General features: G+C 40.8%; 1 protein-coding gene across 1 annotated transcript in view; it reads right to left on the bottom strand.

Annotated features, from left to right (window-relative positions):
- ARSJ (arylsulfatase family member J) overlaps nt 1-17,232 on the bottom strand; it is a 94,211-nt gene extending 76,979 nt beyond the window's left edge. Inside the window, 5 exon segments of the mRNA XM_021100702.1 lie at nt 1,025-2,037; nt 2,318-2,498; nt 3,019-3,100; nt 16,889-17,018; nt 17,133-17,232. Of these exon segments, the coding sequence (XP_020956361.1) occupies nt 1,025-1,434 (410 nt within the window). The 5' untranslated portion in view covers nt 1,435-2,037; nt 2,318-2,498; nt 3,019-3,100; nt 16,889-17,018; nt 17,133-17,232.

The following is a 17,844-nucleotide window of genomic DNA, read 5'->3' as shown; positions in this document are numbered from 1 at the left end:
ATACTGGCTACTCTTACAGGATCCAATTCCAAGAACAACTTCAATGAAGCAAGGGTTCCCTGAACTGAAATCACAAGACTCATACACTGAAACCACTAAGGCTTTTCTTCTACCTCTGTGCAGTGGTAGCTGTACCACTGGGTCTCCTAATTTATCTCCATTCCACAGGCTGAATTTGGATGTTCAAATCAGGTATAGTAATCTATATTGACAGGAGAAAGTAAAAATATGGAAATGAGTGAACACTCTAAGTAGAAAATTTAGCTGTCTAGCAAAGCAATGTTAATATTAAAAACACTTTAAGTATGCAAATAATCTGACTTTTCTTAATCAGAAAATTCCCAGGTGTATGAGGAGCAGGAAACTTCACATGAAGTTTGACTCATGTTGAGCATTTACTACTGCATTTTCTCCCATTTTGAGAACTGCCTTGGTAATTACATATTGTCATCCTTAGTGATGCTGTAAGAGAAAATTATCAAAGAACCAAACAGAATCACGAGTACACTGGTCAGATTTTACACTGCATTCCATATATTTCTTTGGCCCCTCTTTTTTTCTGTGATGACTTGTGGCTTTGATTATTAAGCCCTAGATTTCAGAATAAACCAAGAGTCCAGAAAAAAAACTTGGTCTGTTTTTCTTATCAATGATAGTGTCTGAATTCCACTGTGATATCTGAAACAAAATCTGAGCATGCTCAAAAGCCAAAACAGATTTAGAAAAGGAAAACACTTCTGAAGATCTCTGGTTGGTAGGCGGGAGTGTCTAAGTTCTTATTTTATTTTAAAACCCTGAAGGCACTTCATAGCAGACTCAGAGTAAGGAAAATGAGATTAAACTAGTGACAAGCCTTTCAAGATCATTAACAGGACATTCATTTTAATAACCACAGGAACTAAATACATTTTATCCATCCACTCATTCACTCATTCATTCATTTAGTTCCCCGTATTTTCTGCTACTTGTCTTAATTAAATGCTTAAGATATTTCCAAGGAATAAATATATAAAGCATTACTTACTTTCCAGTAATAAACTGACTCCTAGACGGTGTGCAAATAGGCTGGACATAGTAGTTCTCCAGTTTAACTCCTTCGGCTGCAAGCTTGTCAAGAGTGGGAGTCTTTATCTCTGATCCGTGGTAACCCACATCTCTAAATCCCTGATCATCCGCTAGGATGAAAATGAGATGGGGCTGGGAGCTGGCAGTTACGCTGTGCTCTGGTCTCTCTCCAGTTTGAGCTCGCAAAAGCCCGTCTTCTTCTTCCTCCAAGCCCTGGCCCCAGGACAGGTAACCATATGTGAGGAGGCCGAGGACCCAGAAACCTGCCAGAGCCCCCATGGCTAGCATCTTTCCTGGCCAGACCCAGGCCTGTGGAGGAGGTGGCGGTGGCCGCTGAGGTGGAGGCCCCGCAAAACCCCTGGAGGCCATTCACTCGGGTCTCAGCTGAGACTCCAGGGCAGAACAACGCACCTCGGACCGGCGCTGGCGCACACATGCACGCAGATCCAACAGGCGGTGGAGGGTCTCCCCACCTAGAAAGAAGTCCTGCACTCCTCTCAGCTGTCAACACGTCCAGCAATTTTGATATTTCTACAAGTGACGGCTTATGAGCTGGGACGTGGGGAAAACAAGGAGTCGTTTTTCTCCATCAAATTTCACTTTCTCCTCTTCTGTGCTCCCCAAAGTAGCTTCCACACCGAAAGTTTAATGCCTCTCCCAAAAGTTTTCAGGAGAAAAAAAAAAAAAAAAGTAAGGAACTGACAATCACCTAGGGCAGGAACTTTTCATGGCCAGAACTTTTTGCCCTTGACGTTAAGAAAGAGGTTCCTCAGGGCGCGGGCACCAACCGCTGAGGGGTCAACAGTCAGTCCAGCAGTCCTCTCACCTGGAAAGTACTGGGAAGCTGAAACTCCATGCTTTGCTCTTACTCAGGCAGATAAACTGCATGCAATGAACTGGCATCCCAATCACTTTCTTCACTTCTCCAGGGTTCTCTTTTTCTCTCTCGGTCCTCTCCGAGGAATTGCCAACCTCCCCGACAGACATTCACGAGGCAGCGAAGTGAAGAAGGAAAAAAAAAAAAAAAAAAAAAAAAAGGCCCACTTTACTAATTTTCCTCCATCTCCGACCACCCCTTCCCGGCAGGAACTTCGGGCAGCTGTTTCTTCTTTCCGCAGCTGGAGCTCATGGAATCGAAGTGGGTCCCTGACCCGGTGCCCACTCCAGGCTAACCAAGCCCACTTGGTCTCGGCAAGGTTTGTGCACCCGGCAGAGGCGCTGCAAGCTGCGTGCGTTTTGTCAGCGAACTTACTTCGTTTTGGCACTCGGAGTGGAGTTCTTTGCTGCCTCCACCCTCATCTCTCTCCAGTAAATCACGGAATGGTACTTTCAGCTTTAGCTCCCCCAGGAAGAGGGGGAGGGGTAAAGCCGGTTTAGAGTTTTGATCTTTCCTTTTTCCTTACTGGAAGGAGGATGAAGGAAGGAGAGGGGCTCTGCAGGAGACAGAGAGAGGGAGAGAGACAGAGAGCTGCGTGCCACTTGAGCCCTGCAGGATCCAAGAGAATCCGTCTGGGCTACCGCTTCCCCGGGTCTCGTGAACTGCCCTCCACCATCCGGAGAGGCGGGAGACACCGCGGCGGGAATGGCGAAGAGCGAAGTGAGCGCTTTTCCTCGTGGGTCTGCAAATCATGAGCCCTCTCTACCACCCCATATGCTGTGCATACAAACTTTTTCTAGCTTCCAGAGGGAGTGGGAGAGGGAGAGCAGGAGAAACTGCGTAGCACACTCTCCTTGCTTCCTCGTCTGGTTTCCCTTTACTAGTAACCCCCCACCCCCTAATTTTTCCTACTTTTTATCCCCGCCTTTTTTTTTTTTTTAACAGTCACGACTACTAGTTGTTAAGTTGAATTTCCTTTCCCTATTCAGTCTTTACAGTCCGACTTCCTCATTAGCGTCTCCCGCAGTGCAAAGGGACAGAAACCGCCTCCCCCTTCATACATCTCCCCAAACTACACAGCCCGTCTCAAAACAAGAACGTGGGGAGGAAGCGGAGTTAAACACTTCACACTCAGGAATCACGAAGCCGTCTGCACTCCTGCAGCAAAGAAACCACCATTTCCCCTTTAGAAATTCAGGGAACTTTGCCGCCACCTCCCCCCCCAACTCCCCGCCATTTTTAAAATAAATTGTCCCGATTGTGATCGTGAAGATATGCCTGCTTTTACTAAAATCATGTTTTTAAAGCCCTGCTCAAATTCAGGAGTGGATTTTATAGTATCTGTAGGGAAGGCAATCAATGCCAAGAGTCACTGAGACATGCTCCCTCTCCCCTCAACTTATTCAACTTAGTTATTGATTACCTATTATGTGCTGGCAAGTAAAATGTCAGATTCTCCCAGCTACCTAGGTATAAATCCAGGTTTCACTTAGCCATGTTTTATCTTTATCTACTTGTTTGTTTTGGTGAAGTATAGGTGGTTTATGATGTTATATTCTAATCTGTCGCTCAAGTTCCTGTTAAGTTTCCAGGCAAAACATTTCTAAAATGGAAATTTAACATCTTTGAAACATGCAGTGTGTTCCATATAGTTAATTTTGCTGACATGGATAGCCTTCTACTAGTCTGTTCTATTTGCTGAGGCCATTCTGGTTAGTCTGTGGAGAGACGGGCAGTTTTAGAAGGCCTGCTCCGAAATGTGAGTTAAATCACCAAATACATAATGAGTGAACTTACTACTGGGAGATTGAAAGCACTGTGAGGTAAAGCTCCTGACTCTGTAGGCCAGGTGCTTGAGTAGGAAAGATACAAATAAACATTCAGATCAATCCAGCTACTTTTAGTTGGGGAGTGTCAATGACATAACGTGTCCATGTTGTTACGCAAGAGAGAGGGCCATTTTCATTTCATATTTCAAGCAAGAGTTAAAAAAAAAAAGATGTTAACATTTACAGAATACTGACTATACGCTAACCATAGTACACTATATACTAGTAATCGTATACTCCCATATACATGTACACACACGTATAGGCTTTAAGTATTTATATAGTGTTTTATACACTTTACCTCCTTTCCTTCTCCACCAACCTTATAAGGTTTTCTTCCATTTAACAAATATTTGAAGAGTTGGGTCAATGCTAGAATTTGGGAACAAATTGGTAAATTAAGTCAGGCATAGCCTCCACTCCAGTGAAACTTAAATTGTTGTGGGGCAGAAATAGACTGATCAACTAATCATCCCCAGACGCCAATAACTACTATTCTGTGCTATTCTGAATAAATATTCAGACAAGTATTCAAAAGGAAAGGAACAAAATTCAAAGAAATTTTAAAACTAAGAAAGCTGACACTGAATGTGGTTAGTGGTAAGATGCTACAGGGAAGTGACCTTTAAACTGAGAGAGAGGTTATTTTGTGTGTTGTCCCCTTTGTGCAGGAAATTTAGACTCAGAAATATATCTGACTATAAAACCAATATTTTTCAAAAGATAATTCTTCTCGCAAGTGGCTTTAAGATATTTTCCAGCTACACACAGCACAGAAAGAACACAGCTGTCAGAGTTAGAGAATTCTAATCTCCACACAAGGCATGCAGACTCTCAGGATGGAAGGCAGAACTCAGCCCTAAAACAGTCATTTCTGGAATAAACAGAACTAATGCTACGTGAGACTAAGAACTGGTACAATTAGTAGTAAGAGCCAAGAAGCAAGAATGGTCATGTCATGGTAGACCAAATGAGATGTGACTGAAAGGGGAAAATCCATCAGCTGGGTGCCCTACCCATGGTAGGAAACAGGTAAGGGTTATTCCCACATTCATAAGGAGAATGAAATCAGAGGCTGTTGAATGCCCTATACTTGACTGTACTTACACTGATATTTTAAGTGCATAAACTTAGCATTTCTAATGATAGGATTGTGTTTGTTGCACTCTAAGCAACAGTTTTAACATCCTCATGAAACCCCAAGTTAAAGACCCCTATTAATTAATAGTTCTCTCCTGAGCGGGCATTTTGATGTTCAGGCATCAGCTTCCCTTGTGGAATCACATCTTAGGTTTATTTCGGCTTGGATGTGGTTACACTGCAAATACATTCCTCTAGTTACATAGAAAAATTAAAGGTACTCTTTGATTCAGTTAAAAAATGAGAAAAGTAGAATTGCTTGTAGATGAAAATTAGTGTGGACTGATTATTCAAGTGCAGATTAATCAGGAGGTGGGACTGAAGCTATGCTTTAAAGTATGCTGGGAATTTGGAAAGGAGAAGTTAAATGTTTCAGGTAAAAGAGAAGACCAACTGGCTGAGACACTTCTAGACTTGGAGAGCTTGGGAAATAATGTTGGAAAGTTCAAGTGACACCAGATATTGAAGGGCTTTCGAAAGGTATGAAGGGGTAAAACTTGATTCCAGGGCATTAGGAATGATGAGGTCTTTTAAGCAGGATATAACATGATAAAATATTCTATTAAATCTTACTAAGTTTATTTCTGGGATTTACAGAGATAGAGGTTACAGGTAAATTGCTTTGGTCCATAAAAGTGAAGAGTTGTAGTTTTATCCCAAGAGTACTGAGTCTATTAAAATTTGTTTTACAGCAAGACATGATGAAAAGTATAGGAAAAGAAATCCCAGGACATTTTTAGGGAGAGATATGAGGAAGTAAAGACTACAGTCACACAACTGATTCAATGTATAAAATTTCTCAATATATTCCTTAGGATAAACAACTATGCTACGGCTCTGCCATCTGATGGCAGATGAGCATTCATGCAAAGCTTAGAAAGAAGTAATCTATCAACTAAGAGAAGCACAGGGACAAAGGAATAAGGACACAGGACAGGATCTACTTTGACTGGATAATTTTAAAAAGAAAAGAAAAAGTAGGGTAAATTGGCAGGATGGTCACTACCAGACAGGGGAGATCAGAATAACACACCATAGTGTGACCTGGGGCTCCTCAAGGGAGAGACCAAGGATGGTGGATGGCCTAGAGTTGAGGATGGAATGAAGAAGTGGATATGAGAAGACTATCAATAAATATAGAAGCTAAGAAAATCACAAATAAGCAGTAAAATGAGTAGCTGCACAGTATTTCTTTAAAATAGTTACATTAATCCTCACCATAAAGTGACATTCTCTAAATCTACCCTGCTCCCCCAACAGTATGCATGGACAGAATTGTCCTAGCTTTCAAACTGCATTTTTGTTTTTTGCCTAGTAGGATAGCATGCCTGGTATATCTTTTTGTTCTGTAGGTATTTATTTTCAATTAAACATATTCTACTCAGATGATTAAAAGATACAGCTAATTTTTAAATGTGGTTTAAAAATGTGAAAATGGTCAATCTGGGAATTTATAGACAATTGAAAGATTTTAAATCCTAACTGCTGCTTGTTTGGGTTTAAAAGTAAATAATATTCTTAAAAATGAAGGAATGTTAATTATGCAGGTAAGTGCTATTATTGTACAACGGAGTAGGAAGCAAGAGGACGACATTAAAGAGAATAGGATATCGAATAGTGAAGGGCCAAAGAACCAGCACACCAGGAAGTGGGAGAAGTCAATAGAGTCAAGAGTGAAGATGACAGTGAGGTAACACAGTAGGTGTTAAGTTCTTTGGGATGAGTTTTCTGCAAATAGCACACTAAAGCTTTTTTCTCATCTGTGTTTACCAATATTGACAAAGACAGAGCTCTAAAGTTTTGAAGTATTGATGAACAAAGTAGGTTTGAAAAGAAAACAAGGTTTTAGTCCAAAATCTATAAAGAAAAATCTGGTAATTGTCAAATAACATAAATGTTAGAATAAACTAGATATGTGTAGAGACTTTACAAAGAAAAGTATATATTTATATTGGAAGATGAAAAAATTTGAATAAATGGTTTTGAATAAACTTTCTTCAAAATGAAGGACCAAATATTGCAAAAATAATTAAAAACATGTACTTTGGAGCAATTCTGCCCACTTGCTAGCTAATAACTTACTTAACCTGTCTTCACCTCACTTTTCTCATTTGTAAAATGGGGATAATAATGGTACCTACCTGAGAGGATAGCATATTCCTTAACTGTGGCCAAACAATGTTGCTTAACAAATGGCTAAAAGCAACAATAATTGAGTCTCGGATATCTAAGCACCAGCTCTGCTCCAAGTGTTTGTGTTTCCTCCTGGCAGTGTCTGAAGCACAAGAGAGCAAGCTCAGCCAAGCAAGCACTTATCAACCCTCAGCTTATCTCCTTACACATCTCTGACCAATGCAAATCTTACGGTCAAGCCCAGAGTCAAGGGGTAGGAAATACACCCTTCCCAGAATTAGTCCATGACAAAGTTGTAGATGCAGGAAGAGTTAAAGAGAAAAGGCCAAAATTAAATCCACCAAAGTTGTTTTGAGAATTAAATGAGTTAATATTTGAAAAGCACACAGAAGGACGCTCGGTTCACTGTAAGAACTATTAATGTTTAACTTGCTATTGTTATGATAATTATTCCTAAATTATAAATTATTCTTAAATTTAATGTCATTCAATCAAAACCTCAATCTGATGATAATTCAGAACTCCACATAAGGTAATCTCAAAAAGAAGAGTAACAGGAATGCCTCAGCCTTACCAGATAGTAGAATGTATTGTTGTACAATGATAATTATTGTTTTGTTTTGTTGTGGGCCATGGTCTTGGCATGTGGAAGTTCCTGAGCCAAGGATCGAACCTGTGCTACAGCAGTGACCCAAGCTGCTGCAGTGACACCACCTGATCGTTAATCCAATGAGCCACCAGGGAATTTTGTACAATGATAATTAAGTGCTGATCAATGAAAGGAAGGAGAGGCCAAAAATGTATCTGATGCTATAGGAAAACAATATATGAAAATAAAATTTCAAAAAAAGAGAAAGGGTAAGCACAAAGTAATGAACATAATATGTGGATAATTATGTAACTATGTTAAAAAATTAACACACACCAAGAGAAAAATGTAACAATTGAAGCTGGAGAGCTTAACAAAAATTTAAATGAAAGAAACTCCATCAGAAAATTTAATTGACTATATGTCAGGTATATGGGGAAAACTATTCTATTTTCAAGTTTTTGTTTTTTTGTTTTTTTTAGTTTTTAAATGATACAGAAATTTCAGTGGTAAATGATTAATTATGAAACAGTTTTAACAGACTATTAAATCAGAAGTTTTAATAGAAGTGCCAAAGATTCAAGCTGTGATTTTCCAAAGAGGTATGCCAGAACAAGATACCAGTTTTCAAAGGAGATTATTAAAAACCAGTTCGACAACTCTTAATATTCTTACCTATGCCAAGGTAATAAAGGGTCAGTGTGTGGAGAATGGAAAGGATTTATGAAGACATATTTTCAAAGGTTGTTGGTGTACCCTGAGAACAGTTAAACCTTCCTTACATAGGTCTGAAGTGGGAGGCACTGACTCTGAGGTTCCATGGTTTGGTGTCTGGCTGTCGCTTGAGAAAGTGTCAGGACCAGCTGCCAAGGAACCAGAGGAAAAAGGGAATTTACAGGGGCTGGCCAGCTCTCCCAGAGTTTGTTGGGACAAAGGATGCTTAAATGTTCCCTGGGAACCAGATGTGGGTCACATGTGAAAGGAAGCAGGCTTGGAATTGTCTCAGGTCCTGTTCAGGAAGGTCTCCATAAAGAGAATCACAGGTAGCTGTCCATTCTGAGGGGATGACTCTTTAGAATTTGCCTAGATTTGTCTGTTCCCATGTCAAGGGAATTGTAGATAAGACATTGTGGGAAGCCCATACAAAAAAAGTTACTTCTGAACACCTACCAGGCCCAGGTGCCTTATAGGGGTCATTCAAGAACTTACTTGACAACTTTACCTGTTCTGTCTCCCTCCCCAGTGATCCTAGAGGAGTAGATGTTAACAAGCTGGGAAAGAGGAGTGAAAATACCAGGCAGAGAATAGGGAACTAAAGAAATACTCTAGGTTTCCAGGCTGAAATAGTACTGATCTGGAGAACGGACAAAAGATTTGCTTTAAAAGAAGTTAAGAATTTTCCCATTATATATGATTGGGCAAGCTAATTCTGAATTGAGATCAAGTTCTGTGACAGAGTGACAATCAGACTATTTGCTATTTGGGAATGATTCTGGAAGTCTGAGGGCAAGAGACATTAGGCCCACAGAGTTTTATTTATTTATTTATTTAATTTTTATTTTTTTTAGGCCCACAGAATTTAAAGGGATATTGAGAAATAAAACAAAGTTGTAAGAATCTGCTGATTGTGCTTGTTCAATGTAACAGATATAAAATTTTAACTGTATGAACGTTAATAACAAAACTAAACCTTAAAAGGAAAATAAATTGGTAAAATATTTCTAGTACTATAGCAAGAAAAGAGATCATATAAAGAGCCTCATTTGAATTGGTAAGAAAAATATCCTGGCCACAAATAATAACTACATAAAGAATTTGGATGAATAATTAATGCAAATAGCAATTAATTAAAAGTAAAAATATCTTATTTGTAATGGAAGGAATATAAAGTAAAACAAAGTATTATACATTTTTATACCTGATAGATAAAAAGAATATAAAATATAATATTAGTAAGATTGGTGTGAAATTGGTACTCTGCTTACAGCATTGGTTTGATATCTCTTTTAAAAAAGTGTGACAGAAAAAAACAGTATGATAATACACATCACAATATCATATCACAAAACATACAAATATCTTAACATATTAGCTCAGTAATAGCATTCTTTGGATCAAAAGATAGTTGATACTTATCCTAAGAAAATGATACAGAATAAAAAAAGGTATATTGATGAAAATGGTCATGGGAGTACTATTTATAATTGAAGGAGTGAAGACAATTTCATAGGACACAGAAAGAAAGGAGGCCTCAGAGTTCTGAATCAGAAGTCAAATTCTGAACCATGGTCAAGTTCTTCCTTCTCTTTGTGATTTATGGCAATTTTTCTGAGCCTCAGTGACCTCAAATAAAAATAAAGAATGAGAAGAAGTCTAGCCCTAAAATTTATATCCTTTGTTTCATGTTTATATTCCTTTTATCCTTAATAAAGGTGCAAGATTTCTAGGCCTTAAGCCTAATGGACAACAGCTAAATTGATGAAGTCAGAAAAATTTCAAAAGGGAAACCAAAGGGAAGAATTTATGTCTCTTCAAAGAGAAATACACCATCTTCTCACAGTGAAATTACACATAGGTATTCACTGTAGGTTCACGTATCTTGTTTTGTTAAAAAAAAAAATCCTCAAATTTTGTAAATGTGTTAACTTCTTTCCTTTTGAAAAATAAAAGGATATTCGAAGATGAGATTCTAGTTCTGCTGAACACCTTGGTGCAAGCTCTCTGAGTTTCAATTTTCTCAGCTGTCAAGAAAGAAAACAGTACTTTCCCTATTTACTTTTACAGTGTGGCTCTAAGCACCAAATTGAGATCATAAACATGAAAGTGTTTTGAAACTATCAAGCACCATATACCTGTAGGTCCTTCATCTCCCCCTGGTTTCCTTAACTTTTCTGACTTCAGAAAACCCTTTGCCTCTGGGAACTCCTAAGCAAATGAATGACTCAGTGTCCATCTGAAAAGAGTGGGTGGAAATATAAACCTGAGCCAGTGGTTGTGGAATAGTCTAGTTCACTTTCCACATAAAAATAAGAGTTACAGTACTAAGAAGTCTACAACTAGCCAAGATCAACCTGTAGTGAACAATCATTACATGGCTATGGCTTTCCAGCATAAGGTAAACATTCTGGCTGGGCCCACCCCTAACATTACAGAGCTGTCAAAATTGAAAATGGAGGCCTATGTGCAATATATCTAAATATTTAATAATTATTCCAAGCTAATAAACTGTTAAATAAAATAGGTTCTACCCTCTTATCTACAATGAATTCCTCTGGTTGGCTTTGGTTTGAAATTTCTGACTTCGTCAGTTTAGCTGGTGTCTGACCTGTTTTCTGCTCTAGAAATCCTGTATTCTCGTTTGTAGGAATAGTAAAGGAATATACATGGGAAACAAAGATATCATTTGAGAGCTGGAATGTATATGTACCTTCAAAATGATCTGGAAGCCTATCAGGATTAGAATTTCTGGACTTGCCAGAGTTCCTGGCTGTTAGTTGGTGGTTCAGCGAGGGTCCCGAGCTCACGCACAGGCCTTTCTCTTTCTGTCCCTGCTCCTGTACCAGAAGGCCTTTAGATACTTAGGGTGTGGACACTCCAGCCTATATGAACAAATTCTCCAATATCCCTCTAATACAACCCTGTCTTGTTCTCCCCTTGATCCAAAGAGCACATGATAGTTGTGTGGCCCACTCTCAGGAGAACAGACCCACAGAAGGGAACTTTATATGGAATTTTGGGGTTCCAGATATTCCAAATGTGATCTAAAAGAGGGGTGGACTCTGGGTGGGCTTCCTGCCCTCTGGGAAGGAAAACTGGGATAAGGCCAGACAGTAGGTCCTTTACAGGGTGGGATCTGGGCAGAAGCCCCTCTTGCCCAGGTGTTCAGTACTGTTTCAGGCTTTTTGATTTATCAACTTCTTTAATTGCCTAATTTCCTTCTTACCTCCACTTTAACCACTCTTAGGCTCAGCTTCACTTTGGGCCTCCTAAGCCTTCAAAATGGGAAGTCTTTGTTCATGCCCTACTTTTCTACTTTCACTCCTACAAAATATATTTTTATTTGCTTTCAGTGGATGGTCCTTTCCTTTCTTAATGTGTATAGGTAGGCCCCTCTATTCCTTCACTCAGCTCAAATCCTCTCAATCAATTTCAAAGACATGCTTGCATCTTTACATATTTGTGTTTTCCTTCCTCCTGCCTTGCCATTTTTCAACTGTCCCCTATCGAGGGTCTACTGCTGGTCAGCCATTGGAGAGACGTACAACAGGGCATAAGCAGGCATGGTCCATGTTTCCATGGAGACTGCAGTTTACTGGGAGAACTGATAATGGGTAATTAGTTACAATTGTTATCAGTGCTATGAAGGTGATATATATACATAATTCTATGAGAAGCTAAAACAGAGGCATAACATAGATGGGAGTAATCACATCCCAAGCTTAGGTAAACAGCTCTATTTATTTTCTTTACTTTGGCTTCTGTGCTGCTGAGTATTGCTTGATTTCATACTAATCAGAATCAGCAGTCTTTCTTGCTGTTCAGTTACCCTCTTAATAATTTTGAATTTTCTCTCCATAGCTTTTGATCAAATGTAATCAATGTAAAGTAGGCTGTAATATAACTGTCATCTACATGTGGTAATCTCATGCTGGAAGGATACAGCCAAATTTAACAGGAAATATGACAGAAATAGGTTTCCCCTTCATATTGGAGCCTAGATACACTCAGCTTCTGTCTATGCCTTCATAAAATATCTCCTAAGAAACATTATATCTAATTGCCTTGATTCACTTCTTACTGCTTGACCTTTTATTAGTATTCACATTCAAGGAAAAGAGAAAAGCAGTTAACTTCACTAGCAAATGCAACCTGTCTAGCTACTGAAAAGATAATAATAAATTCAAAATAATGAACTAGCATTCTGATTTTTTTGATTATTGTCTTCTAGTTTAGGTTCATGTAAATTACACACAAATTGCTAATCTGCTCGTGCTTGGAAAACAATACAATAGAGCTGCAGTTTCTGAACCTAGAATGTTGAGAATGTATCCTGAATCCCTGTTACTACGAATGATGGCATAAAACTAAAAGCTGTTACCTTTTAGGCTACCTGTGAAATCAACTGTATCAACTATGGGTGTTGAGAGAGAAGAAGAGGGCTGAAAGAAGACTCCTAGGGTTTCTAAGTGTTACGATCTGAATGTTTGTATCACCCCAAAATACATTGTTGAACTCCTAATCTCTCAAAGATGATGATATTAGAAGGTGGAGCTTTGGGAAGGTGTTTAAGTCCTGAGGATGGACTCTACATGGGGATTAGTGCCTTAAAAGAGGCTCCAGAGAGATCCCTATGTGCACCATAGCAAGAAAACACTGGGTAGGAGCCAGAAAGAGGACCTCCAACAGAACACAACTATGCTGGCACTTAGATCTTGGACTCCCAGCCTCTGGAACTGTGAGAAATAAATTTATGTTGCTCATAAGTCACCCAGTCTGTTATTTTATTACAGCAGCCCAAATGGACTAAGATACTAAGTAATGAAAAGTTGATGCCCACTGCTGTTCTACATGTAATTAAAACATCAAGATCCTATATCATTATAAGGAAATCTAACTTAGTACTGATTTTTCTATAACCACTTTAATGCCTTTCTGAAAGTTCAAATATTAAAAATTGCATTTTTCCCCAATATTTGTGATGTCTTAACTTTTTCTTTCCCCACAAGGCTCAGCCTCCTGTGAAAACTGGGCATAAATTCTTCCCATCTCTATATTCTGCCCTTTGCAAAGCTCCTCCTTTCAAGAGAAGGAATCAATTTTCCTCTTCTTGAATCTGGGCTTGACTGTGTGACTTGCTTTTGTCCACTGGGACCCAAGCATATTTGATGTAAACAGAGGCTTAAAAAGTGCTTGTTCTCAGGGATATGCCTTTTCTTTTTCTGTTTTTCAGAACCTTGAGATCCCAGTGGGTAGAAACTAGAACTGGTAGACTCCTGGGGGATGGGAAACTGCATGAAGTGGAGACAAGCTATCCCTTGTTCCAGAGATGAAGCCCACTAGAATGAACTAGTTATGAATGAAGCCATCCAAATTCATCAGCCCCAGATGAGTTACCTTCTGACCCCAGAGATCTTTCAAGTAGACAAAGACCAGAAGAACTGCCCAGCTTACTCAAAGAATCATGAGCAAATAAAATGCCTATTATTTTAAGCTACTTAGTTTGTGTAACAGTCACCCTGCCATGGTTTTTTTGGCTCGGCCTATACCCAGCCAGGATACAAGGCTTGTCAATAAAGGGTTAGGATGAACAGATGCTCTTCCTAAAAGAGAAGTATCCTGAAGTGAGAGTGGAAAGATCAACGAGGACTGATTCAGGGAACCAAAGTGAAGCGAAAATGAGTTGAATGGCTTTTTAGAAAGAAATGCAAAATTAGAGGGAAAAACAAGTCATATGGGAATAAAAATTATGAAACTAAATACATGGTAAAAACTGTTTATTCTGACCTTAACTTTTGTCATATAATAAAAAGGCCTTTTTGAAAGAAATCTCAATATAAAGAATTTCAACATATTTCTGGCACATATCAGGAAATATCTGTGGAAAAGAAGTAAATTCAATGGATTTTTTTCCATTAGAATATTTTAAGATTGATAATAGCATATTCTTGAGTGCTATAAACTTAAAAAAATTATTTGATGTCAGATTTTCTTTTGGTGGGGGGTCACAAACATAATCCCATCCTTGTAATGTCTTTGAGTAGCAATTACTACCATAGAGGCTTTTTGCCCCAGAGAACATTAACTGGGCATGGAGAATGAGATGATTTTGTGAAAGCATTGTGTACAGTACCTGGCAGGATGTGAAATGCTCACTGCAACTCTAACACTCATTGAATAACTTACTGGTGCTGGGCCTTTTTTTTGTGCTGTGTATTAACATAGCTAATTCTTGCATCAGCCTTATGAATGTGTAGCATCTTTACCTCTATTTTATAATTAAGGAAACAGAGAGAAGTTAAGTAACTAGTTACATAGCTAATATATTGGAACAGAGATTTGAGTCCATTTAGTCTTGCTCTCAAGCCACTTGTCTAAAACTAACAATTTTGGTTAGCACTTTTTTATTCCAGGAATTTCACTAAAGTTATTCCAGTAAGATCAAGTTCTTTTAACGCTCATGATTTCCTCTGAGGTAGTGTTTCCATTTGCATTTTAAAGCGGGTGCTCAAAATGTGCTAGTCTGGTGTCCCTCCTTTCTCTTTTTCTCCCCCCCCTTTCCATTTCTTCCCTCTCTGCTCCTGGCTCTGCAGTGACTGGAGGAAGGCCTGTCACCTAGTGCACCCAACCTTTCTCTGCATACTCTTACCTGAGCTGCCTGGTGCTATTCTTTCTTCTGCTTTATTAGTCAGCTGTTGAATCCTGGTAGTGTGTTTTTCAGTTCAGTTCTTGTATCCCTCAGTTCTGTGACTTCTGTTTGGTACTTTCTTTCATTTTGTATCTCTTTACTTAAGGTCTCACAGTTCATCCATTTTTCTCCAAGTTCAGGAAGCATCTTTATGACCATTACATTGAACTCTATCAGGTAAATTGCTTATCTCCATTTCAGTAAGGTTTTATTCTGAAGTTTTTACCTTGTTCCTTCATTTGGAACACATTCCTCTGTTTCCTCATTTTACTAGACTCTGGTTTGTTTCCATATATTAGATGAAACAGCTACTTTTCCTAGTTTTGAAAGGAGTGGCCTCGGGTGTAGAAGATGAACTTGTCTTTTAACCTTGGCCTAGCTCTTGGCTTCTATGGAAACTTTGTGATTGTGTGAGCAGCCTATTTTATTTTTAATAGCTCCCAGTTGCTGAGGGTGTGCCAGGATCCATCAGTTTCCCAAAGGGAAGAATCTCAGTTAGCACCTAGTTGGAGACTGACTGGAAGCCAGACTCTCAGGCAGCAGCTTTTAAAATATGCAAGTATGTATATAAATACTATGGAACCACAATCCTAAATCCTGCTGGCCTCCAGGACAGAGGATCTGGAGATGCCCCTTGGGCAACAGGTGCAAGCATCAGGGCTCCAGATCAGTGTATAAACTCCTGTCTGGGAGGTTTCAGCCAGCTGGCACTGAAGTAGAGTAAAAGCACAAACTGAGAGCCCCTTCACAGTCTCCAGATGTCGGGCAAAACTAAAGCTGGCTTCTTAGGCTCCAGGACAAGCAAATAGGCCTCTTTCACAGAAAGGCTAGAGATGCATCTAAGTCTGTGGTCTGTGCAGGGCCCTGGGGGGTTGTAGCCTGGCATGAACTGTCTCTCTGATTGTTACCAGCGGTCCCCTGGAATCAGGACTGCAACTCCCACTGGCCACCTGAGCAGCCCTCCTGGGCAGCAGCCGCAAAACCTGGGGCACCAGACACATAAGAGGTTCCCTCCCTGAGATCCTGAGGCTCTGGAGCAGGTAGAGGGAAACCATGAAGACAGCGTCCACTGTCTGAGTTCTCACGGAAAGTGGAGAGTAGTACTCAAATGTGAGTAGAATTAGGAGCCTGCCCCTCTGGCTGCAGCTAAAAGACAGCTGATAGGCCTCTTTCATAGAAAAACTGTTGCCTCTTGCTGGGCCCTGAGAGGGTAGCGGTTTAAGAACTCCTTCTCCCTTGGTTACAGTCCTGTGGGACCCAGGAGCACAAACCCAGCCGGTCATCAGACGTGGCCCCTGCTAACAGCTGTAAAAACCCAGGGACCAGTCAAGGGTGTAAAATCCTTGAAGGAGATGCTGGCGAGTGGGGTGAAGCAGAGCAGGAGCACAGTGATGGTAGCTGCCAGCCTGTTTCCTGAAGCCCCTCTGCAGCTTCTAGAAGCATTGCCAACCAGAAGCCTGCCCCTCAGGACAAAGCTCCGGGACAAGAAAACAGGCCCATTCCTCAGAAAAGCTGCAGGTTTGCTTCATTCTGGGGTCCGTGCAGCACCCTGGGGATGGTAGCTGCCGCTGACAGTTCTTTATCTGATTGCAAAAGTTGCATAAGTTCCTGGACGCAAGGCCCCCTGGCCTCCAGAGCCAGGTGATTAAGAGGTGTCCCTTAAACTGCAGCCACAAAAACTGGGGCTCCAGACGTGTGCACAATACCTCCCGCACCTACTGGCGCTGTGGAGAGCCGCAGAGGAAGAGTGAAGATGGCGCCCACCCACGAGGGAAAAGGGGCGACTGGCTTCTTGGCCGGGGGGGTGGGGGTGGGAAGGGGGGCGAGAAGAGACCAAAAAGGGCGCCTACCATCATCTCTGTCCCCGAGAGAGTGTCCTGAAAGGCTCCCTTTCTTCTGGCAGAGGCTTTAAGATTAGCGACTGAATCTTCTTCATCCACTGTCTTGGTGCTTTTGAAACTGCAGCCTCTGCGCTGGATCCTGGGGTGAGAGAGTCGGTTTGTGAGCCCTTTAGGAAGTTTCTCATTCCCTTACACATCCCTTGAGTCTCTGGATGTGACCCCGTGGGTTTTCAAAGATGTTTTCGGGGCTCACCTCTCAGGTGCAGGCCTTTAACAGTTGGGGTGCCCAACGTGGGGTGTGAACCCTTAGCTCCGCAGCGAGAAGCTCTGGATTTGAATTCCTTCCGGATTGCCGGTCGCAGGCGTGGTTCTCGCGAGATCCCGTCTCAGGCGCTCCCGCAGACTGCCAGGTGGACTTGCGCTCATTTCCTGAGGTGAAGGAGCTCGTAGCTTGTTTCCAAGTCATTTTCAGAGGGAATTGTACCATTTGTAGGTGCACATTCGGGGAGTCCGGAGGAGGACGGGGGGAGTCCGGAGGAGGACGGGTGCAGTCGTAGACCGTCTCTAGCCTGGCTCCGTCCTGTGGGTGTTGGCCTGGGCCTGAGGCTTCGTGCTGCTGCTCATCCCTTTAGGGTCCTGGACAGGTTCAGCCAGGCCCAGCTGAGGTGTATTTTTGTAACACCAGAAGGTCCCGCCCAGACCCATCCACCCTGGAAACAGCTGGTAACTATTACTTTGTATTTGCTTCATAGACACGAGTAAAGGGAGGCTTTGAGTTAGTTGATTTTTCAAGATCACATAGCAAATCCGTGACTAAAACGCAAGGCAAGGCCGGTCCCTGCTCTTGCCTCTGCCTTCATACTTTCCTTTTTCATGACATCATGGTCATTCTTACTGTTTCTTTTTTTAAAGTAAGTGTCTTCCTTCTTATTTATAAATTAAGTGCTAGAAGATTTCAATTTAGA

The sequence above is a fragment of the Sus scrofa genome, chromosome 8, assembly GCF_000003025.6.
Source record: "Sus scrofa isolate TJ Tabasco breed Duroc chromosome 8, Sscrofa11.1, whole genome shotgun sequence".
In the NCBI taxonomy this organism is placed as follows: Eukaryota; Metazoa; Chordata; class Mammalia; order Artiodactyla; family Suidae; genus Sus; species Sus scrofa.
Note: the sequence above shows the minus strand (reverse complement) of the source record. Positions and strands in the feature narration are given on the sequence as shown.